Genomic DNA, 26,162 nt, shown 5'->3' with positions numbered 1-26,162 from the left:
ACGGTCTCCAACCCTGTCAAGGTCTTTTTGGACGTCTTTAAGCTCTGCGTGAGATCCCTTTTCATGGCATGCAGGTCATTGTGGAGAGCCGAGGAGAGAGATTCCAAGAAGGCCTGAGTGAATGGTTCCTCCCCGGGTCCACCCATGCACATCGAGGCTACATCGCGCGGTTTGGTCGGGTCTGAAGTCGTGCCTCCCGGAGGGCAAGCAAAGAGCTCTTGGAGGAACTTGCTCTTCATCCCTCGTGTGGAAGACATAGTCCTGCCTGCCCAGTGAGGAGACGTGGAATGTGGCAGGTGCTGAACCCCACTGCAGTGCTCAACACCAGCACCTTAAGCAAGCATTGAGATCTCAAAGAACTGTCCACTTGTAGAACTACACCAAGCAGGAAAGTCGCAGTGCAGCTAGTTACTGCATGGCCCACAGCAGTCTGTTCCCCCCCCGCTCAGCGCAGCATGGGTGTGGCGCGAGGCTCTCCCAGGGCAGGCCCTCTCAGTGTCAGAAACAGTGGGGGGCTACTCCAACCTCGGTTTGTTGATGACCTTACTAAGGGGCCGTGAGGTGCCACCCCATTTGACAGTCAGCCCCAAGGATAGTTCTCATGGTCTCACCTACTGCCCAGCTCTGCCGTCTCGGGCCACTGCAGGCCCCTGCTCCGCGATCGGGGTCCAGGAGCCAAAACGCGTCACTGGGCAATGTCACTTGCACAGGCATCGCTTACCCCCAGGTGTGATATCACTGTGCATGCCTGTATGGGTAAGTAGGGGGTCCCACAGGGGTCCAGTTGGGCCAACTCCATGGTGCTGGTGGAACTGCGCCCTATGACGAAATGACAGGAGCAGGCAAACCGGAAGTAGTCACCAAGGGCTGCCATACCGGCCCAAACAGCGCAGTCAATACAGGAGAGGCACTCTCAGTTAAGAGGCCGCCCAGTGCCAACAGAAGCAGGTGTCCACTCCAGCCCCAACATGGTGAAAATACGAAGATAGACCAGTGGGCAATCTATCACGGTGCAGTCTGTTAAATGCAGGCAAGTATCGATGTTTGAATTATGGTACACAATGAAACCTGCACCTTCCAGGAAAAATCATATGTCAATACTACACAGAGCATACTGGACCACTGAAAAATGTATAAAAATGAGCCAGTGAGAGGTGAAGAGATGTCCGAGATGTGGCGAAGTAAGAGGAAACAACATCCATATGTTTTGGCAGTGTACTCAACTCCAGCTGTCTTTGTCCAATGTGGGTAAGTTCCTAAATGAAGTGTTGGGGCAAGATAAGCGCAGACCTAATTATTTTTGGGGTGGTGAGTATTATAACTGTGTCACCTTTTTTAGGTGCAAAAAAGTCAATTATTTGTATTAGTTTTACTTGCTAGGCGAGAGATATGTATAAAATGGATACTTAAGAGTCCTCCAGCGCTAAACGAATGGCTAGCATCGGTACAAAGGGTCAATAAGTTAGACCGTAGTAGAGAACAAAATAAGAGAACACAGTTTTGGGACATATAGGACCAGAATGGGAATAAGGGATAGGTATTTAGAGGGATTTTGGTAGGAAGGGAAGTCTAATGATTATATATGGGAAGACAGGATCTCATTTTTAAAAGAGGGAACCCATGTTTCTTTCTATCTACTTGTTGCACAAATGAGCTAAAAAAAAAAAGATATTGTGTTCCTTTCTTGAAACACAATGTCTCGGAGCACACAGAAAATTCAATGCAATTGCAAATTATGAGTTCCAAACTTTAACTCCAAAGTAGTTGTGTTATGACAGAAATCTTTTATTCCATACAATCCACTCCTTGCGCCAACGCGTTTCGCCTAGGTTCAAGACACCTACGGCTTCGTCAAGGCTTCACAAAGTCAGGATAACACCTTATCGATGGTTCCCTCCTGTATTGTAAATATTTCCTTCCCAATACTCGGAGAATTTTTCTGAACTGCCGAATTTAACCCGGCTGCTTAATCACGTATATTGAGGCTGCATGCCTCCATTAGAAAGCATGCATGATGCTTGCCTGTACACGGGCAGGACGCCGCAGTCGAAGAAGGAGCTCAGACTCAAATGGGATAATATATTCTTGGACTTAACGGACAATAATACGTTTCTGAGATCGGACCTCTATAATACCTGAATATCTTGACGAGTTGATTCTAATGGAGGCATGCAGCCTCAATATACGTGATTAAGCAGCCGGGTTAAATGCGGCAGTTCAGAAAAATTCTCAGAGTATTGGGAAGGAAATATTTACAATACAGGAGGGAACCATCGAACATTTTGTTTCAAAAGCTTCTGTGATTGCAGGTGCTCGCCTGCTCACTGGCGGTGCTACTATGCTTACTTGTTTTCAATTTTGTGCTCATTTGGCCTGGTGATTATGTATGAGTGGACTTTACAGAAGTGCATAATGCTAGACACTAGAGATTACATTGCAGGTAAATTATGTTTCAAAAGCTTCTGTGATTGCAGGTGCTTGCCTGCTCACTGGCAGTGGTACTATGCTTACTTATTTTCAATGTTGTGCTCATTTGGCCTGGGTGAATATGTATGAGTGTACTTTACAGAACTGCGTAATGCTAGACACTAGAGACTCAAGTCCAGTCCTTCCTTTGTACTCCTGCCACTAAGACGAGATAGTGGTGGTGGATTGATATTTTGAGTATATTATGACTGGTTATTTAGTAGGAAACTTTTTAGTGGTCTGCAATCATGACGGACTGTGACTGGCACTTCGTGTGCTGCGGAGTGCTGCCTGTCAGTCCTAGTTGAACCTTTTTGTAGTTGGTTTAGTGAGTTACATAACTTCCCAAGTAGACGGTCCGCAAATGCAGCAAAACTAATATCCCAGTAGACCACATCAGATAGGTCAATAAATTTAGTGCAATTGTTGTCTATTTCCCCGAAATAATATATATATATTTTTTAAATGTTTGATTTGGTTGACAACAATCATCCATGTTTGTGTCTTTCTTTCATGTTGTACATCAGCTCCCCCCAGGGGCAAAAGGACAGAGGAGGAGGTAGCGGCGCCGGTGGAGCAGGAACAGGAAGGCCAGGATAGGTCCGCCGAGGGCTCCTCTGCTGGCACCAGTACATTTTCCTGTTAGTATTATTATTTATACTTCTCTATCTTTTACAGCACCTATTTATTCCAAACGTTCCTCATAATTCTATTTTTTCCTAAATCGTCTTTGATCTTCTTGTAGACTGTTTCTAAATTCTTATCCTGCCTCTACTATGACTCCCTGTGCTACTACTAGATTATTATTAGTCTGTCCGTGTAGCTAGCTAAGCTTGCATAGTTGGCAAAAGGTGTTAAACAAAACTCCTATTCAGCAATAGCTCTAGGCAGTCCTCTGGGTTGTCCATAATGTCTATTGAAGTCTTCTAAATGTTTATGCTTTGACAATTCCCAACAATAAAATGTCAATGGCCACCAAGAATAAGATACTAGTTTACTTTTTGATTGGATAGGAGGATATACTACTACTGTTGCTACTACATATTACTACTGTTAGGGAGGGGGGTGGGTTGGGTCTTTTTGTGGGATAGTTTATTTTTGTTAGGGCTCAAATAATTATTTATTTCAACTTAAACATAGCATAAGCGTTTTTTTACTGTTTTGTGAGGGAGGCAGGGGGGGTTAACTGTACGTTTGTTTTCCTGAAACTTAAATGGCTGGTTGATTCAAATTGTCTAATCTCCCAAATTTGTACAAAAGTGCCACTGACAGAGTTAGTGAATTCAATTGTCCTACTACTTTACTAGTACTACCGTCGGTCTACCCTCCCCTCCTACTCCGTTATTCTTCCTCCTCCAAAATGCTTATCTTACCTGTGATTCGTGTTCAAGAATAGGGCTAGGCACAGGGCTGGCTGCATGGCAAATGGAGGTTAAGGTTGGCTATGGAATCCTGGACGGATGAAATGTCATAGTTGTGGTGGTAGTAGTAGTGGTACACACTGGCAGTAGCAGCATATGAAAAAAATGGAAATGAAACATTGAGTGGCCTGAGCGGAGCATTAGAACAGTACGATAGATAGTACAGTACTCAAGAACAGTGCCATAAATTATAGCCTAAGCAATGCTAAAGTATTCAAAATATAACTACTAGTTGCGAGGAGTATGGCTACTACAAGAAATTGTACTGAAGGTGAAGGACACAGCAGCGTAAAAATGTGTCACGTGTAGGAGGAGGATGTTGTTGATGATGAATCCACCCGATGGCGCACATGAAATTCTTATTTGATTTGCAAATACTCATGGGTGTGTGTCAAGCAGAATAAGAATAAGAATATATCCTTGGATCCTTCACCAGCCTTGAAATTGATTTTCTGTTGCTTTGACCTTATCCTCCCCAGCAAGTGTGTGGAATTATGTTGTCATTTAGTCTGTCACACCTCAATGAAAACCACACAGCCCGGGGGAAGAGGGTTAGGGTTAGAAAATTGGATGGGAATTTTTGGGAGAGAGGAAAAAAAAACAGCATGGACAAACAAATGAAGAAAAACAAATTGTTGGATACGAAGATATCCATAAATCTTTTAAGGGACATAAAGGAGGTGCACTGCATGCATGAAGTTGTTTGCTAAATGGATGGTTAGGTTTCTGAAAAGTAGTAGTTACTACAACTTACTAACCATGAATAAAAAATTTCATAGTACAGGGCTGCAGTAATTACGCAATTTCACTTGCCTATCTGCCCTCAGAGAGAACACATATTAGTACATTAAAAAATCAGTTTTAAAAATAGCAAAGAGACTTATCAAATAGCTGTAAGGATGAATTCGAAGCAGAGAGCAAACGCACAGAGTTGCACTCATAGAAGTTCACAACAATAACATTATTTAAAAGATAAGGAGAAGTGAAGAGGATACTGTAAGTGTATATTGTAGTTGTCCTGTTCGATTTGGGAAGTTGCATGCATCCAGTCATTCCTCTTGTTCTCGGTACTCCTCCATTCCATCTGACGCTCTGTCGATCAATCTTGGTGACCAGACACACTGTCCACTGCCTGCCTGGTGGATGTGGAATTGCAGATTGCTAGGGTAAGCCTGAGTTAATGTTTATCCCATCGCACAGCGTAAAAGCTGGCCTGTAATTGTCGATGGAAAAACAGGAAGGGATATTAAAACACCACGGAGAAAACATATAAGGTACGGGGTGCAGTGCAAAAATAACACTTTCACTTTCAGAGGCGACAGTATTACATACAAGCATCATTTCTAAAGTGCGTACTCTGAGTCTCCTTTTCAAGGATAGTAATTAGCACACAGCAGGCCAGGGTCATTGAGACGGTCAAGGCAGGCACCACTGAGTGAACCAACCTCCATGTAGCTTACCTCTTTGACACAGACAGACAAACAGATCTAATTTTATACAGCAAGCCACATAGCCGCAATTTTACATCAACCCCTGTCTGGACTCTACCACGCTGGCTCGACCACTCCATACCATGACTAGACAGACATGTAGTTCTGCTGTGGTTGTTGTTGACTTGTTTACCTGTTTGTCAAACACGCAATGGGCATATTTCTTCTGTAAATCGACGATGATGATCCATCCATCCCAGTGAGTGTTTTTAAAGATATTATGTAACTTTGGTCATCATGACTCATCATTATCATCATGGTGTTGGCAAACTCAATGTTGTTCATGCAGTCACAGTCTAGACACAGTGAGTCCAAGGACATTTTCCATATTGAAAAATGCAACCTTATTGGCCCCTGCAGTAGAAGTACAATTTGTATTAAACAAGGTAAACAGAGTACACTTGAGTTACAATTAGTGTGTAAAAGATTAAACAATAATAACAGAACACATAGATAGGATTCACTTCATGCACAACAAACAAACAACAATTGCTTTAATCAGAGCCAGACAGCCAGTGTTGTCCACTGCATGCCATCTCATCATTCGTTACTTGTTCTACTTGTCAGCATCTTCTTCTTAAGTGATGGGCCACAGGGCAGCCTCTCGTGTCAATTTCAGAAGTAACAGTAAGCATAGTCAGTTATTACAGTCCCACTTCTTATGAGGGGACTTATCTACGAAGCGACAGTTTCTTGATTCTGCGTAATCCGGCCATCTGCCTTCAGGGAAATGGATAAGGGGAGTCTGGAGGAGGAGGAGGATAGAGGAGCATTACTGAGTTGTGGACTTGTGTTCTTCAGGAATGCAGACAGCGGCACCTTCAATATGTAAAATAAAACAAAGACGGTGCTGCTGATGGATTTGTTGTGATTAAAGTTATGTTGTACAAAAAGTTGCAAATCAAAGAAAGACACACAGAAATAAAAGTCAATAAAGACGGAAGAAAAAAAAAGTAAGTATTTCAAGCCTAGTTTTCAGGGAAGTAGAGCTGGTCCTCAAACTCTGTGAATGGGACATGGAATAGGTCGGCTAACAGAGAAGAACTTCTGTCACCTAAGTCGGTGTCCTCTTCTTCCTGCATGGATTCACATATTTTGTAATCTGGTGGTATGAAGTGCTGATTCATCTTGATCATTGTTAACCTCTCTACATTTTTGGGCGAGAGGCGGGTCCTTTTTGAAGTGACAATGGCACCAGCAGCACTGAAAACACGGTCAGAAGACACGCTGGCGAGTGGGCAAGCCAAATAATTGATAGCCAGCCTGGTGATCAGTGGCCATTGAGGCCTTTTCCCATACGAATACCCCAAAGGGTTATGATCAATGAAGACCTCTGTTGGGTTATCCAGATAGGCCTGCCCCATCCGCCCAAGTTCCTCCGTGGGTGCTCCACTTTGCGTACCATCTGTTGCCTTTGCATCAGCACTGGAACGAGCAAACCCATGATGAGTTATCCATACGCTTCCGACAATAATATTGCTGGGCCTGGTACAGGTGATGAACCAGTTGCTGGTGTCTTTAACGGCTCTGAGGGAAAGTGACTGCCGTCGGCCACAGAAGTGGACCTTGAAGCCGGATAGCCTGCTGCTTTAGTAGTACTTGTGGTGGTTCCTTCAATTTCCTGCCGCTCTTTTTCAAACCGAGTGGCTGACAGAGCTAGCCAATGTTTGTACTTTGAAACATGTTCTTCAGAAAAATGAATGAATGCATTGCTGGCCAGTGCCTTTTTGTACCGTGGATCCAGAATAGTGGCACAAATGTAATGTTGTTCTGAATGTTTTGCTTTAAGCCTTTCATTGTCAACTAGGCGGCTTAGTAAGCTCTCTGCCAACACATATGCGCCTTGTTTTTCAGCATCAACTTGGAACGTTGTAAACACCTCCTTCAGTTGGTGCTCTAGCATGCGCAACAATGGGATAGCTTTGCCCAAACTACAGTCCTCCCTGGGTAAAGACCTCAAAAGGACGAAGCATGTCTGTCAGGCTTTTAACTAGGTCCCATTCCTCCACCTCTAGCCTCATGTCTTTCATAGCAGCAGTCCGTGTGTTAAAGACATACTCATTGATTAACAAGAACTGCTCAAACAGACGCTCAAGCATGTAGAAGGTTGAGTTCCAACGTGTTGCCACCTCCTGGAAGAGTCCTCTGACTGGCACTCTACGGTGACATTGAATGATCCTCAGCTGCTTCCTGGCCTTAAAAGAATGCATGAAATGCGTGCAGATTCTTCAGCAGGTGGTCAGTAACTTGCTGACTGTGTTTTCTTTATTCAAGAAATCTTGAACAACAATGTTAATGCTGTGCGCCAAACACGGCCCTCTGAAATAGCCACCATCATGCATGGCCTTAACTATATTACTGCCATTATCCATGGAAACATAACCAATCATGCGCCTTCTTAAATGCAGCCTTTGAAAGACCTTACTGTTAAACTCCTCCAAAATGTTTACTGCAGAATGAAATTTCTCCATGGCAAACATGGCTACTGTTGCATGTTTCCGAGCAGCTTGAAAAATTGTGCCACAGTCAACACCTTCAGCTATCTTATCACTAACCCCAGCAAAAGAGACCCAGTATGCAGTGATGCACATGTAATCAATGGCTTGGTAACTGGTCCACATGTCTGTTGTCAGGTGGATAGTGTGAACAGCACTCTTCTGCAAAGCTGCCCCAATCACTTCCAGCACATCTTCTTGTAGTGCTGGAACCGCAACTATGGAAAAATAGGACCGGCTAGGAACCTTCCATTTAGGGCAGACTGTTGCCACAAATTCTAGAAAACCCACCCCATCCACGAAAGAAAAAGGGAGAAGGTCCAGTGGTAGGATTGTAGCCAGCATTGCATTATACAGATGTGCCGTTGGGTGGTTGCGTTCAAATAGCGCCTCCGAACAAAACATCCTTTTAATGGTGGTCTGGACCGTTTTCATATGTGATGATGATGATCCAGACTTCTTCAACCCAGTTAGGCTCATTGATGTACTTTTTCGCATTGGTGTCTCTACCAGACTCTTACTGTGCCTCATAGATGTTGCTGGGGTAGAGGGTGGGGTAGAGGGTGTGGGCACTACCACTGCAGTGCTGCTGCCAGGGGTACTGTGTGTACCAGAAGAAATGTCTATCCCTTCTTCACCTCCCCCTGTACGATCAGCCCCTCGTCATCATCAGATGCAATATCAATGGATACATTTGGATTTGTTGTACTTTTGTCTTGCCGGATATTACTTAGGTGAGCCTCCCACTGGATAATGTGGTGTTTTTTGAGATGACCTCTCTGGCCTTCGGTACCATATTTGGTACCAAGCTTACCCCGACTAACTACTTGTTTACATATCAAACAAATAACTAGGTTTTCCGCCTTTTTGCTAATACTAAAGAAGTCCCAAACTGGGGAGTTAAGATTTCTGGTGGTGGTGGAGGTGCTACTTTCAATGCCAGATGAAGTGGAGGATGGGCGTGGCCGAATTTGACTCTGTTGTGCACTTACAGTTACAGCACCACTACTTGAGGTAACGGAGGTCGAGCTGGATGGACATCCCTGCCGGCCCTTCTGAAGCTAAAATATGGCAGCTGTAGGTCGTGTTGGTGTAGTAGTTACCTTTGTTGGTGGTGGTGCCACGCCACCCACTTCCCGCTCAGCAGCATTTTGGGATAGGGTAAAAATGTGTGTTTGATAAATGCCCGCTGGGGCTGGAGTGACGACTGTGATGACTGGGTCGTCATCATCAGACTCTTCATCAGCAGCAGAATACACCACTTCTACTGCTTCTTCATCATCACCCATAAGTGGAAGCCTTGCGGGAACCTTCCTTTTAACTAGCTTTGTCGGCTCATGGCTTGCCTCCCTCTCAGACTGAATTGGTGACTGCCAATCAAAATCTAGATCATCAGAAGGAAGGGGGCTTGAAGAAGAACTTGTGCTAGCCCTCCTTTTCCTTGCTGGGGATCTGGAAGAAAATGGATCATCAGGACTCAGAGTGGTTTGCTCGGCTGATACCTCTGCATGAATCTCGATTTCCTCATGTGCCGCTACTTCTGGAGCGACAAGCATTGTGGGCAGTTGTGCCTCTCCATGCGCCTCTCCATGCGCCTTTCCATACACCTCTACTTGCGCCTCTACTTGCCCCTCTACTTGCGCCTCTCCTTGCGCCTCTCCTTGCGCCTCTCCTCCGCCTCTCCTTGTTGCACCAGTGGTTGTCGTTGCGGCTGTGGTTAAACACTTGTCAGATGACTTACACTTTGCATTGTTTGGATGCTACTTTGCGATGAGTCAACGCCAACATCACTGGTCGATGGTGAAAGAGCAATTAAAGTGGCTGCCTCTGCGGCACTCATGGGCTTGGGCCTAACTTGGCGTGGTGGCACTGAAACCAATGAAGCAGAGGTGCTGCTCCCAGCTTGGTTCCCGGCGGACACCGCTGCTGCAGGCGTAGTTTTTTTTTCGGCACACCTGTCTCCTTGGCAAGTGGCGCCACTTGCTTCTTCTGCTCCTTCTTACTAGCAGTGGCACTGGCAACTTTCTTGGTAGAGGACCTACGGCCACCTTTCTTTGGGCCCATCTTCTTCAGATGTCAGAAGAACAGCAGGATGCAGTTGCAGAGTTGCAGAGTTGTCTGTGGCCACACATGACGTTGTGCACACACCACAGCAGGACTTCTTCCTGGCACTACAACAAGTGATGTTAATGAGGATGATTCCTGGTTCTTCTCAGTCTTTGTGCACCTAAAAGCAAAGGAAGCCAGATGAACATCAGTTAAATAAAAGTTGCATATGTCGTGCTTCAATTAGTATTTGCAACTAGGCATTTATTATTATTAACACTACACACCCAAAAACGGAAATAGCCAAAATAAAAATTGCAATTCTAATCCAAAATGGATGTTTAAATTAATAGAAGAGAGACCACACAGAGAGAGTTGTTTCATGCACCACTGAGTAATCCTGGGCATAATGGATGAAAGCAAGGCAGACTGGGTGCAGGCCTATGGCACAAAGCATACTGACTGGCTTCAAAATGGCCCCTAGACCATCACCCACATGGCCAGGCCCTGGACCAGGCCTCAAAATGGCCCCACCCACATGGCCAGGCCCTGGACCAGGCCCCAAAAACGAAAGATACACAGAAATCACCCCAATCCAATGGCATCCATGCCATAAATTATGTTTAAAATCACGAGACCCCACAGAAAGACTTGGCCCATGCACCACTGACTCCCCCTGGGCCTACTGGCTAGTGTGGCTTTAACACGCACCCCAAAATTTAAAAAAACTTCCACATATAACAGTGAGCTACTCAATAACATGCCATAAATGATATTTAAGTTCAACAAAACTCACAGAAACAGTTTATCATGCACACACGACTAACCATGGGCCTACTGGATACTGTGGTTACTCACAATACATATTTTTAAAGTTGTGAAAAAGTTTATAAATTGTAGTTGCAGCAACTGCAATTCCCCAAACAAACAACACCAACTTACTTGCAAAATCTCAAATCCAAAAGTGATCCCCCAAAAAAGTCCTCAAATACAAATATCCAGCAGCAGCCACAAAGAGTAATCCTTCCAGCTCCAGATCCAAATGAAAAGTGACAAGGACATGGACAAAGCACTGGGAGGAGCCTGCTGGACAGGAACAGGAAGTTGGAGACTGTGGGGCACTTCCTCCCTCCCACCCACCCAAAAATGGACTCCTTGCACAAAGAAATGCAGCCAAATGTCAATCTGAGGAGTTATTCTGATCCAAATCATCATTTTCAGGAGGTTTATGCTGCCAGCGATAGATTTCTTGTGCAGAATTACAATTTGTGCAATATCGGGAAAGCGTTTTGTTCAAATCTCCCGCCGGATGTCAGCTGCGCGTCGCATCTACATCTTCGCAATTGTTTTCTTGCGCGGTGCGTGATCACGGGCCCTTATGACGTATTCACGTTCAGCAACTCTCACAGTGCAAGATGGCGGGACACTATGACATAGTTGCGGTCCAAAAGTCTTGCGCGATCACTGAACAAGATCGAAAATGACGCAGCGCACGCAAACCGGGAGGAAAACTTCTCGGCGAATTCAGAATCACGATAAGTCGATAGCGCGCGCGCGAGATTGCAATTTTGAACCGCGACCAAGCAAAACAAAATCCGACAACTCTTTGACAATTTCGCACGATTCGTGGGCCGCGAAATTGTCAAAAATTCGCAAATTCCATGAGCGGAACAGATTTTTGGCCCATGCTTAAATTAAACATCTGAGCATATTCAAAATGTAGTCTTATTCATATATATATGTGCACCTTTGTAGCATGATAATATCTTCACCTGGGAAGATGCAAACAATTTGTTGACAGAACAATTGTTTACTACACTCTTTTCTCTCAGACTCTCTCCCTCTACTTCTCCACCCCAAGTATGACATCTTAAGAGTCTATTCAGTTAGGCATTTGGGCTCCATAAAAATGGTGAACTGCTAGCAACTACGTTGACACTATGGAACTGAAACTGTTACGTGCATTCCTTGCCTGCCCACCTACAAAGCTCAATGAAATAGCCTGATGAAAGCATTACTGATGTATAATAATGCCAAGTATACTGTAATGAAAAAGAAACAAGGGTCACCATCCTCCTAACTGCTCTGAATAAATAAGCCTGTAAAAATAGAATTCCACGTCATTTACTCCAAAGCATATGCAAATAGAAGCAATGTAGACCCCTTTGCCTGAGAACATTTCTGCAACTTTTCAAACCCAACTCTAAAGATCACAATTTTGATGCAAAAGAGCGTATTATGAAACTATTTAATAAGCCTTCCAAAAATGTCCATCAAAATATAACTCCAACAGAGCTGCGCAATGTAATTCTTGGACTTAAAAATGAAGTGCAGCCCACAGGGATCTCCAATATCTTCTGACAAAGCAGACAGACATAACACCTGTGCTAGGATCACAAGATTTATATACTGGGTAATAGAATCCAGTTACTTCTGTGGTTTAGACATTATACTTGTGCATCAATGCTTTGGGTCTAAACAATACGTACAACCTTTACATAATACTAAGGGTCCGATAACAATCCCGGATTCGGATTTGCTGAATCCAATTCGGAACCCTTGATTCCGATGGAATCGTACCGAGTTCTGAACTACCAATTACAATGCCTAGAAACAGTTAGATCTGTTGGAATCAGTTCCAAAAGTCTTTTGGACAGGTCAAGCCTTTTGGAGATGAATCGTACAGCTCCATGAACACGGTTTCCGAGTGAGCTATTACGATGACAGATTCAGACAATAGTTCAGATTTGGTTTGCCAGAGGCAAAATTGCTGTCGGGATCTGTCTTTGGGGGCCCGTAGCAGGCTCTCCTTCACTCAGTGCCCTCCAAATTGGACCCCTAGGGGTACCCTTGGGTCCCCTCTTCCCAACCATGCACAATGTGGCAGGCACCATGGGGTTCCCGCCACAGGGTGAACAATTCTCCCCAGTCCCCATGTTTTTTCAATAAGAGCCTGTGTTGTGGTTTGGAACACAGGCTTCCATTGAAGTCAATGGGAGTCCGACTGAATGGCATGCAGAAGCATCCTGATGCATCCAAATAGCTAAGTCGTCCTCACCATCTGAGTAATTTGGAAAGCATTCCGGAACGGATTCGGTCGGAATGCTGTCCGGACGAGATCATAATCGACCCCTAAGTAGGAACATTGAACAACCAAGTAAATATAAGATGAAGGTTCAATCAAGCCTTAAAATAAAAACTTCATTTCCATACTATCCAAGGTACTATATTCTGGATCATGTGTTCACTATAATATGTCTCCTAGTGAATGGTGTCATAGTAATTGATGGTTAACTATTGTATCTATCTAAATTCCAAGATTGTACACCTGTATTTACAGATGTTTGGTTATTCCATACTTATATCCACAAACTTTGGCACTTGAAAATATTCTAGTACTTGCAAGCAGCACCCAGTTTATCACCGAAAAGAAAGAACAACACCAAAGTTAGAAATGACTACGGGATTTTCTAAGTCAAAGATAAATAATTGTTTTACCTTGTAACAGTCACTGCCACCAACCCAGATGACAGGGTAACTATTAGTGATCTTGAAAGTAATTTCCTTGATGATGTCATTCTCATATTCAGAGTGGATTGATGCCAGGTGGGCACTTGGGGAGAGTTTCTGGCAGTAGAACTGTAAAAGAAATAATGTCTGAATGGATGTGATTTTTGGGCAATAGTAATGACAATAAGTAGAGGCAGCCAGTATATGCAGGTTCCAAAGAACTGGATTGTTAGTGGGGGAGAATGTGAGTCCTACCCTACTAATAAATCCCCAAATCCTGTCAGGTCAAAGAAACTGTTTCAATTATTCAAACTTCGGCTCAAACCTTGGTAGCGATGGCACACAACAGAGAGGCATACAGTGAAAGCAGTCAAAATGTCAATACAGAACTCGCTGAAAATCCCACAGTTAATTTCTAAAAAATAAGAACCATTGGTTGGTTAGGCAAATGTATACCAAAACAAGTAAAATCCAATGAGGGGAACTGGAGATATGATTTTTTTATTTATTTTAAGGCAGAAAGTTTGTTATTAAACAGCACCTCGTGCAATTTATGGTCGACCACGATGGAAGGTTAAATATGCTAAGAGGGTCATCCCAATTAAAATTTTTATGTTTAGACTTAAGGCCTGATTACAATTTTGGCAGTCTTGCAGTGGGCCGCCATGCCAGAGTCCCGCTGCATGTCTGGCAAACATTTAGTCTAACCACCCACCAGATTATGGGTTAATTCTGAAAGGGCCATCCAGCTGCGGGTGGTCCAACGACGGTGCTTATCTAAGGCACATAGGAGTACCTTTGATATGCACCACCATGAGAATGCCACAGCCTGTTCCTGCACGGAAAAAAGTGCACAATGTTTTACCAAGGAGGATCTTGGTACAGTCCCTTGTTGTGAGCCAGGTGGATTATGACAATGAGCTGTTGGCCTCTGCCAATGAGTCATTATTGTCGAAAATTCAGGTTGTACAAAACACAGCAGCACAATTGATTTTCAATCGACCGCTAGAATGGCCTCTCACCCCCTTTTAAAATCTCCTCACTAGGTGCCAGTAAAGAATAGGATAATATTCAAAATGTACTGCTTAACCTACAAGGATTGGCTGGGCAAAGGTTCTGAGTATCTCTGTCAGAGGCTTAAACTATATCATCCTGCTAGGAATTTGTGTTCCAGTGAGAAGGAGTTTTCAATGAGCTAGATTTGACAGAAGATCTTTCTCCTATTTTGGCCCGATCCCTTTGGAACACATTGCCATTTTCTTTCAGAACCTGTGCTGTCTATAGCAAATTTAGAAAAGCACTATTTTAGATTTGGGTTTAGCATTTGTGTACCGAGTGTGCACCGAGATATGGGGCCCTAGGGCTTGGCTGGTTCAGGGGAATGAAGCTTTGCATCGTACCTGCCTAATCCGGACTCAAATTTTATTTTTTAATGATACAGTGCACCAAAACATTTGATTTGGCCTGGCAATGCAAATAATTTGAATATCCTATCCAATTGGGCATTGGCGGAATATAACAATTGGATTGCACAGTCGAATTATACGATCGATGTATGGCCAGCCTTGCTTCGAAATGACACTTTCATTGTCTCTGAAATGACCCATCTGGATGGTTGGTTTGGTAAATAAATTCAAATGCATGTCAACTACTTTTTTATAATGTAACACCTGGTTTCACACAGACTAGACCGGATCCTCGTCACATTTACATTCAGTCACCACATCCTGAGTGGGCAAATTGTGTCAACAATGGTTGGAACATTTCACTTTATCGTCAGTAAAACAACACTTGTCACTCTTGTTGAGTGACATCAGTTTGGCTGATTTTATCTTAAGTCCTAGAATTCATAGAATGAAGAGGTTTATCCATGCAGCTTACAATGAAGTTGGGAAGCGTTCGCAGATTGAAGCAGCGCTTTGTCTGCGCCAAATTGATCAAGCAAATTTGGAAAAAGTCCTTGCATTAGTCGACAATAGTATAAATACTCTGTCTTCATGCATTTATACCTTATATAATATTGTTTCATCTGTTATTGATATTGTTCAGAGTGATGCATCTGTGTTATATCATGGTCAGAATCAATTATGATTAGTTATGGAGTTTGCATGGATTTTACAGTCTCTAAAAATGGGAAAAGTCCCATGAGATTATTTGAATACTTCTGCTTTGTTTTTACCATTTAATCTGACTGATAAACAGATATGTATGTCCATGAAAGATGCTACAATCACGCAATTGCACATTGAATAATTGCAATCCTAGTCATTCTCTGTGGCAGAAACGGATTCAGCTGTTTGGGTAATTCATGGGGTTATCTCTCTCTGTTTCTCGCTGTTTCAATTTAAATCATGTATGAAACATTTTCTGTTAGGATGCTTTGAATGACTGGGTAGTACATTTTTCAATGAGCAATGGTCCCTACCTTTCACTTATAGATGTCAACAGGAGGATAAAGTAGTTTTCCTAACAGGAAAGGACTGCGATTCCACCATGGACATTCCCTGGTTTGTAAACACGTTAAATTGCATGGCGCTTGTAATGTATCTGTGCCTAATCGTGCTTGTTTTTTCAAAGGAACTCCCATCCCAGCAATAATTCCTGCTTTCACCTTGCTTACTAACTGCAGTTATTTATTTTTAACAACCACGACTGCTGTGGGTTTCCCGCAGGAATCCCGTATTTAGTAACAGTATTACAATTTGTTACTTGTAGCAATTTGCTTTTTCCGCCCCACATAGGAAAGTAGATAGTTCTATTTGGACTTCCAATCCGACTTTGAAAACAGATTTCAACAAATTAAGCAGGCTCAAAGTGCTATTGTTCCAACAAGAGATGGCTCTCACTTCAGCTTGAGAGACCTTCGAGTTTCAGGTAGCTAGAACATCTAGCAAGATTCAGTCATTTCTGAACACAAACCTCCCACTTCACTTTTGGGAGCTTATACATCAAACATTTAATGTATCTGACAGCATAGGCCTTGCTAACATGTGGGATCCGGCCTTGTGACTTCTTTTCAGATGATATTTGGAGTAATGCAGGCTTTTATTCATTCTATTTTTTTCAGCGTCTTCAGAGGATTCCCTTTATTACTGGTGCTAGCTGGTGGAATCCTGCTTCTTTTGTTCCTGCTGCTCACTGGTAGCTCATCTTGTGATAATGCACAGACCAGGTCAATTGCAACAGTACCATGATCAAATGCAACAACTTTTTGGATGGTTGCTGTTAGCAACGCTTAGCGTGAGTTGTGGATTAACATTTTGCTTTCCCTACTTCACTTGCATGCAACCTGTGTTCTAATCTCAATGGTGCCCCTTCTATTGGGCTTTGGATTTATGCCTCTCCAATACATCATGTCCTGACCCAGTTTTTAACCAGTGGATGGGTCCCTTCGCAGCCTATGAACAGGCCTGTTTGGGAAATTACCTGTGGCGCATGTGGCTGCACTTGGAATCTTGGCTGAATTGGATATCTGTGCGGCTCTGCAGAACCTCTTAGAATGAAGTTTCATCGAAGATTACGCAAGTTGCTGGATATGCTCTTGAAAGCATCAGATTTCAAGGAGCACATCTGTTCCTTCGACCTACTTGAGTGGATGGCATCTCTTTCTTCGACTAACGATAGGGATGACCTTTTGGAAGGAATTGCATTCTTAAGTTCACATACGTTCATGGATTTACCACTTCCTTCTTAATAACATTTTACCTGAGACGACAATGTTTGGCATGTCACAAAAAAAGACTTATATTTTTTTCAACTTTTTTTTTGGCTTTCTGGACTCTGCTTACTTTGGGACTCTGTTTTGGTATTTTGTCTGTTTATGCCTTTCACATGAGAACTGTCTGCCTTTCGGGTTCTCTGCTAGTTCCTGGAGTTTAATCTGAACACCATGTGCAAGGTCGATAAACAATGCCCCGAGTTATTCTGTTCTGGTCAGTCCCTAGCACCTAGACAATAGATGCTAAACACAGCTGCACTGCTGGAAACTCATGCTTTGATATTACGGGATGCATGTTGTTCAAACACACACTTGGAGAGAGACCTTTCCAGGGAGAAGAGCTGTTCCTATGATGTAAAGCTTCCATATAGACTTTAAGGTATGGGCTCTGCTGACAAAACCTGGAGATCTTCCTTTATATAATAAAACTCAACCTTACCAAGGGGAGAGTGGTTAGGCTTTATAGTCCTTTTTCCACTGTCTATATATGAGGACATCCCCCTTTATATTCTATGGAATTGTAACTATGCTAATTGTTTTGGGCTTATGCATTTTGCTTCTGGTAGTGGCTCGTTGTTAGACCTGGCATCTGTGGCGTGGTTTCCCCTATCTTTTTGCCTCTACCTCCTGTATTTTTGATGCTGGGCTGGATTTCGTGTTTGCTGGCTTAGATGCTTTGGGCACTTTGCCACTGCTGTTCAGTGTCAAAGTGCAAGTGCTCCCTGTGTAAATTGATATTGTGATTCGTTATCCATGATTGACATATTTGTGTCACCAAGAAGTCCCTTATAAAATGCACTGAGTGTGCCAGGGCTGGTGATAACAAATGCTACTAGTGGGCCTGCAGCACTGATTGTGCCACCCACATGAGTAGCCCTAAAATGGTGTCTCAGGCCTGCCACCGCAGTGCCTATTTGCAGTCTGTGAACTGTCATGTCCTCCTGGTCAGTGTCCCCACTGGCCAGGCTAACCCTTCCCTTTCTGTAAACAATGGTCACCCCTATGGAAGGCCTGGAAGGCCCATGGTACCCCCTTGAGCAGGCTGCAGTATATGTGAAAGGTAGAGCAGGTACTTATGCAGGTGAAATGCTCTGGTAGTGAATTATAGCCATTTTTGTTTTTCACTATTGTAAGTCTATCTTGCCCCATAGGCTATCATGGGGGATGCTGGCTACAGTGGCTACCAGCATATCTTCCCATAGGAGCAAGATAGGACATAAAAGTCTGGTATCCCTGAACTCAGAATTTAATAACACATCTTTTAGGAAAGGTTGTTTTTAAATCCTGTGTTTGAGAACAGCACTTTTAGAAAGTTGCTGTTCTCTTGTCTGACCCTTCTGTGTGCCTTGGCCTGTTTGTGAATTGGCTGTCTGGTTTGAGAGTGACAGGGGTCTGGGAGCCCCCAGGAGGCTGGCTGGGTCAGCCCTAGGCTGAATGACTGCATCGGCATCTTGATTAGTGGGAGGGGATAGCACCTGGGCCTGAATAGGGCTATGCCTGCCTTCCACAATGCTGGCTCCACCTCCTGCTGGGCGGCAGACGACCCTGCCCCTCTCCCTGAAAGGAAAGGAGAGGCCAGGAAAACAAAGTGCTCAAGGGACACCCAGAACTGGTTCAGACCGGGCTTAGAGCCCTCCTGCACAAAGGGATCAAATACTTTTAGGGGTATAAGTACAGGACCCCTGACTACAGAAAATTAGATCATCCTGGAAACAAGAAGGAACCTCTGCCAAGGAGAAAGCTGGAAGACTGAAGAAGAAGGACTGTCCTGCTGTGTGATGCTGGACTGACCTGCAGTTGCTTTGCTGCCTAGGAGAGGTAATGGCCTTTGTTGTTGCTTTGTCCCCTTACTTGAAGCAATCTCCAAGGGCCTGTTGTGAGCTGGCTCCCTGTTTTGAAGGCTTCACCCCCAGCTTTCCTTAGCTCTGCTGAGAGAGCTATGTCCTTCCTAGAGTGCTTGGGCCAGTTGTGGTGCCTCTGGAAGTTGTACTTGTGCTGGGAAGCTGGAAACCATGATTTGAGAGACTTTGCTACAGAAAAGTTATTGCATCGCTCACTTGCGGAGCGCATCCCCGACAGCGCGAGGAAATTCCCGCCGCTACGAAGGCCGAGATCACCGCAGCACCTGTTGCCGCTGCCGGAGAGGCCGCATCCTTCATTTGCAGGAAGATCACCATCGCTGCGAGCATTGTCGCAAAGCCAGTCATCGCTGGGTGAGATCGGCGCACTGCCTGCTTGCGGACCGCATCACGTCGCTGCGAACATCGTCGCAGAGCCATTGCATCGAGGAGATGCGAGAGGAAGATCGCCACTGGATCACGCATCGTCACCCAGGAGATCGTCGCAGCTCCCAAGGGTCATCGCATCGTGCCTTTGAGAGAAAAAACTTCCTACGGAACCTACCCACCGGAATCCATACAAGTCATCGCCTTCCTCCCCATAAAGACAGGATTTGTTGCAACACGCCCGCTGCTGCAGCAGGACTGTCGTCAATGCCTCCCCATGGTCTCAGGAGGAACACATTGCTTGTTTTCCATCGCACCAGCTTCTGCTTTGGAACTGTGTCGCACTTAAAGGTACTGTTGGCTAAACGTGATGCAACCATGAACTTTTCACGCAACTGTGGATTATTTGATCACAACTTTAAGAACACTTTCGCAACCATATTCTTGAACTGTGTATGTTGGATTTTTGTCATTTTTGGTCTTGTGTAGTTTAGATTAAATACCTTTCTTTTTCTAAACTGTTGTGGAGTTGGATTGTGGTGTGTTCACTGTGTTACTGTGAGTATTGGTACAAATACTTTACACATTGCTTTTGGATCAGCCTGACTGCTTGTGCCAAGCTACCAAGGGGGTGAGCAGAGGTTATCTAAAGAGTGTCTCCTCCTTACCCTGACTAGAAGCAAAGGTCACTATTTGGACAGTGGTACCTACCTCTGCCAACTTGAGACCCCCAGTTCTAACACTCGTATACTGCATTATAGAGCACGATAGGTAAAATAATTTTTTTTATCTATTATAGTGACTCTGCCAATTCTTATTGTGGACAAGTACAAGTGAGAGAGCGAAAGGGTGTCTTGCTACTGCGATTCCTGAGAGAGTTGGAAGTGTTGTTTTCTGGGTTGTCTAAACATTTGTAGCTTTGTGAAGCAGAAGAGGGACTGCTGTGCAGTCTTTATAACTTGAAAGAAGACATGATATGCTTGCTTGAACCCAGGACCCCAGATGTTACTCCAAGGATCAGTTGGTTGACCTCATGTTTGAGCTACTGAGACATAACAATCTTCCAGGACCTTTCCTGCAACTGCTTAGCTGATCAGTTCCAATTGAACCTGCACTTGACCCTGATGCCGGCCAATGTTGGAGTAAATCATGACTCCCCAAATGCTGTCCAATAGGTCCTGGGCTCTTGGCTGATGTCACAGTGTACTCCTCCTATCATCTACTGATACCTGAGACTTAGAAACGTTTTTGCTCCATTAACCACTAGAAGACCAAGCTGGTCCAATGCATGTGTGTTGCTACTGGGCCAAAGATTTAGGTAACTCCCACTCTAAGATTTTCTGCAAGAGCAAATCTGATTCAGTAGGTCCTCATGGAGAAGGTATGCCACATCTCAGAGCCCTCTTTGGCTACAATCTGCAGCTTTGCTCTGCTGGAAAAAAGTGACATAGTCCAAAAGGTAGAAATCTTCACCATGTGAAGGCACCAAAAGTATCTCCTTCCCTGGGCATGAAATTCAAATTTCTCCTGAGCTGAACTTTCCCACCAAATATTAGCAGCTTCACAGTGACCTCATGCAGCAGCTATCTGAAATCATGGAGTACTCTTTTACCACAGCCTGCTGCCTTGCCTCGCTAAGGATTTTTGAATTCTGTTGTATCTTTTATATTGATTTCCAGGTCGCTGTTCAATCAGCACTGTGCCTTCTTCTTAGAATGCTATGATGTAGGTGAAGATGGATTCAAGTGGTCGAGACACCAGGGTTTGGTACTACAAGGCTAGGTTTGTCAAGGTTTAATTCATTCAAATAATGCAGCTCTATATGTGTCAAGTATGATATTTCAATGTTAGTTTCCTTATACTGCGAGTATTCATACAAAATAGTTTTTTATGGCAGCTGCTAGGAGCAACCATTCTGTCTGGTTTTGTGTTCTCCCTGTAGCACAACCTCTCAACTGTTGGCCAAATAGGAGGAGCTTCAGGACTACATTCACCGCAATCTATAAATAGATCGCTAGTCTGACAGTGCCAGCATGACAGTAAAAAGAGATAAAAGCTATAAAAGCTTGCATAGTTGTGCAGTGCCTACATGCACGCAATCTTGATCTGTTTAAGCAGACAAAGCCATGGGCAGTGCATAGTCTTTGAATTAAATAGCATAAAATACTTCATTGCTATTTTTGTTGTAATTCGTTACAGACATTTCATTTGAGACTAGCATTATGTTCGTATGCATCTCTGTCAGCTTTCTACCTAGATGGAGCCAATGCTCTATTAATTAAATATATTTATCTTGTCTACTTGATGAAAGAGACTTTCTTAAGTAACTCCATCAGGATAAAATCTAAGGCTTGCCAGACTACTCCCTACAGAACAAAGAAACACATAAACAACTCTTAGTCAGTGTCTGAATGCTGCATTACTTGCAATATTTGCACGAAGCAAAAGCATGTGCTGCTGTTCAGTCTGCCAGATCACAATTATCCTGCATACTTTTGTAATGTATTTCAATTAACAAGCAGCTATTGAAGATGTTACCATATTCAAGTGGAAATTAGATTCACAAATAACACCCAATAGGTTGCCTAGTCAGAGGACGATACTCTATAAAACACTTTGGCATAATCGGTTTTATTTGTAGTCTGGCCGACAGGATACTCCACCAGAGAGATTTTGATTTGATTTGATTTGAAAAAGATTTGTAAAGCGCGGCTAACACCATTAGGTTTCTTGGCGCTGTGCTGGGGCGTGCTGAAGAGATGGCAGAGTACTCTGCCGGCTAGGATGACAGTCCTCCAACTATAAAACAGGTCCTCATTTTCTGATCATGAGAGTACCTCAGAATGTCATATCTAAACACGGCGGGCATTCAGTGGTGCTTTGTTCCTGTTTGGGATAATCATGAAAAGCCTGAAGGTCCCCAAAAGGAACAAATATAAATGATCCCAACAGTCTGGCAGAAAACTCCCAGCGAGTCAGGGTCTTTGGTATTGTTTTACAACAAACTCCTGGAAAAGGTCAGGAGAGGATTACAGATTGTTTGGATAAAAGAGAAGATAGAAAAATTAAATAGTGGGTAAAATATAGGTAAATGGAGAAATAATGGGTAAATAGAAAAATCCTTAATAGAGAAACTAGGAAGGATGTACAGTGCCTTCCTATCACTTACCTCGGCATCAATCCAGCTCATAGCTTCTGGAATGAATTTGTAATACATGTTGAAGTGGCAAAACCATCCGGGGGCACAGTAGCACATGGGGAAGTCTGCATCACGCTTTTTTCTTATTTGCTTAACTGTAAAAACACAAACTGAGCAGTGAAACAGTGGAGCAAAACAAGTGGGAAATAGCAGTACTTACTGTACACCATAGTAGGACAGTTAGAGCAGGGTTTATAGGGGCAGGATACAACCAGTTACATTTTATGGCATATTAACACAGAATTTTCATTTAACCAAGTTCTACTAAGAATCATGAATCACTGTACTAAATTTCAAATTTCCAGTATTATCAAACTTTCTCTACAAAATTGTTTCGAACATAAAATAAAAAGTGGAAAGAATATAAACTGTATTTTCCTTATTGTGCAATCTGAGGGAAGTAAAGGCAGGTACGATGAAGCTAGACATCAGCACAAGAATTAAGTTATTTCATGCAATTTGCAAGCTTAAGAAATTTGTTGATATTTTATAAACAGTAAATTTACCCTTCCCATGTCTGAATTATGATTCCACCTGATTCAAACAGGGGGATTTTTCCACCCCCAGTTTTTCTGAGATTGGGAGAACATACCTAATTTTTTTCTGGCTGGTAATTCCAGCAGGAAGAATTGCATGAGGCTTGGCTACACCTGAAGCTAAGCCTCACTTCCCTCGGAAGAAAGAAATCATTGCCATGCTTCCCCTTATCTCGTCACCCCATCTCTGATCCACCACCCCACCCACAGTTCTCGGCATACATTTACCACCTGCACAGAGCAGGCTGAAAATGTATGCATTAAAAACCACACGCAATTTGGAAATCCATATGGGTTTTTCGACTGGAAAATTCCATCCCAGATAATAATTCCCAATTTCAAGGGGTTTTACATGTAATTACACAAAACTGATAAGGATCTATGGCACAGCAATAGGTTGCTCACAATTGGGGTGAGGTTCAACTTGTTAATCTAAGGAACTATTGACTTGCTTCTCCTTTTTTTCTACTTGTTCGCCAGCCTGTATGATGGCATTATATAGTAACCACCGTGCAGCGCTCGCTGAGTTGGGACAGTTGGCCACAATGAACCTCAAAGGAAATCGATGGTCAGCAGAAACCTTACCTGAACTATCAACATTAGCAAAAGAAATAGTCGAAGCCAAGAATACAAAAGCAAAAACACGGTAGAGTGCTGGTCTATCTTTGCAAAAACACTATTGCTTCAGGCTCCAAAAATTAATTATGCAAAGACTAGCAGGCTTAAGCCCAAAACAAATATGTCTAGGAAAGCCTACTTGTTAAGAAAACAACTGAGAAAGATGGTGAGGAAAAACAATACACAGAAAATCCCAAAACATACATGGCAGGACATAAAGATCGCCAAGAGGCAGTATAAAATACAAATCAGGAAGGATCATAGAGTACAACAGGAAAGCCCCTGGACGAAATTACTTTTTAGTGCCAAACAAGCAAACAATAGGCTGTTCTGGGAATTAGTCAATAATTTGACAAGAGCAAAAAAAGTTATCAACAACGCCTCGGTATCAGAGAATGCATGGGCACTCCATCTAAGTAAAATATTTGAAGATCATATAACATCCACGAATAAGTCAATTACTGTGAGCAGCAAAGCCTTAACGAAATTACTTACTGGGAAGAATCCTCCAGGATCGTTAGATCGTGGCATCACCATAGCACAGGAATGTCAATGCCATGCTTTTGAAGATATTGCAAGAATAATAAAAAAGGGTCGCAATGATGGCGCCCCAGGTCCAAATGGCATCCCTCAGGCCATATTCAGGACGGATCCAGACTACGGGGCAAAATCGCTACAATGTTTTTAAAACAAAATCACCTTAACAAATGCCCTTCCCACAAGCTGGAAGGGGTCAATCATTAATCCAATCTACAAGGGAGCAGACAGGGCAGATCCAGCAAATTATCGGTTAATTGCACTCATGGATGTGGAATCAAAATATTTGCCACCTTAATCCTGGAGGACCTGGTGGAATGGTCTAATACAAATGGCCTGATTCCAGTAAACCAAACTGGATTTCGTAAAGGTTGTGGCACCACAACAAATATTTTAGCCCTTGCTATAATAGCCGATAAATGCAAACGCCAACGAAGACCACTACATGTGTGTTTTATAGACTTTAAATCGGCATTTGATCGAGTGAATCGCGGGCTACTATGGACCAAACTCCATAACCTGGGGCTTCCGGAAACAATATTACGTCCCATTATTCAACTCTACACGCATACTTGGGTCCTATTAAAAATGGCAAATGGTACTAAATTATCCAAAAAAATACCCACTGAGATTGGATAAAACAAGGCTGTGTATTAGCCCCTTATTTATTCAACCTTTATATGGCCGACCTCTCACCTCGATTGGATCAAGCAAAGGCCCACCCGCCACGTCTTGGAATATTGCCCAGAATGCATCTCTCTTATGCTGATGACATCGTTTTGTTTAGCCTGACCGAGTGGGTCTACAAAGAGCACTTAATGAACTATTGATGTTTGCCAATACCAACGCACTGGAGATTAACAAGACTAAAACAAAAACTATGTCTGTCACAATCTGCACACAGCATCAGTATCATTTTAAATAAGGGGAAAAGTGCCTTGGAATCGTAAATACCTATAAGTACTTGGGAGTATACATCGACAAAAGTCTGAATTTTCAATCTCAGAAACAATATCTTGAAAAAAAAGGAAATGGAAATATCTATGCCTTCTGCACCATCGCTAAGAAGCTATATGGCCCCTCATTCACGCCACTAATCTCTGTGATGTCCGCAAAGTTACTACCATCAATCACATATGGAAGCATAGTGTTAAACGGAAAAGATGGTAAAATCTTAGACTCATTACAAATAAAGGCATATAAAAAAGTCTTTAGATTACCCCAGTCAGCAGCCAACAGGTCCAACTTGAATTTGGCCTCATCAAGCAGGAAATTGGGAGAAAACATGCAGTAATCAAAACATGGTATAAATTATGGCAGAATTGATCTAATCTGCTAAATGATGCCTTGCGGCAAGCCCAGGAGGATCCAAACTCAAGCTACGGTAAATTTTTGAACAAGGCATTAGATGACACCGAGACAAGGGATCTATGGACGAAGAACCCTTCATTCCAAATCTTCCGTAGCATAACAAACAAGGCGGAAAAACTGCAATCATCATTGGCAGACAAAGGTACCTTAGCAAAAAGATCTCATGGCTGGATATTTCTGCAATCCTATACATCACTGCGACCGGCGGAATACCTCGGAGCAACATACTCGCCCCACCTGAAACTCAAGTTAATGGCAACAAGATTTGGGGTATTACCAAGCCTGGCTGAACAACAGTCGTGGAAATATAGTGGTGTCAAATCTTGTGGTTTATAGGGTGAAGCCTGGCAAGACATTTTCCATCTAATATGTGTCTGTCCCACCTTAAAAATGCAACGTACGGTATTACTGAAAAAGGCTTTTAATGACAGAGGTATTTGAACGTATAGAGGTGCAATTATTAGAGGACTCGGCACAACAGACCCTCAGCTGACTTGTAAAATAATGAAATTCTTACTGTATTATGAGCC

General features: G+C 43.2%; 1 protein-coding gene across 1 annotated transcript in view; it reads right to left on the bottom strand.

Moving 5' to 3' along the window:
- Positions 1 to 26,162, bottom strand: part of LOC147716850 (lectin-like) — a 301,532-nt gene that overhangs the window by 202,536 nt on the left and 72,834 nt on the right. Inside the window, exons 3-4 of the mRNA XM_086920443.1 lie at positions 22,541 to 22,665; positions 13,417 to 13,557 (exon numbers count right to left, since the gene is read on the bottom strand). Coding sequence (XP_086776569.1) covers positions 13,417 to 13,557; positions 22,541 to 22,665 — 266 coding nt within the window. The remainder of the gene's footprint in view (positions 1 to 13,416; positions 13,558 to 22,540; positions 22,666 to 26,162) is intronic.

The sequence above is a fragment of the Lissotriton vulgaris genome, chromosome 5 (genome assembly GCF_964263255.1).
Source record: "Lissotriton vulgaris chromosome 5, aLisVul1.2, whole genome shotgun sequence".
Taxonomy (NCBI): Eukaryota; Metazoa; Chordata; class Amphibia; order Caudata; family Salamandridae; genus Lissotriton; species Lissotriton vulgaris.
The sequence above is the reverse complement of the archived record's forward strand: the minus strand, read 5'-3'. Positions and strand labels throughout refer to the sequence as shown.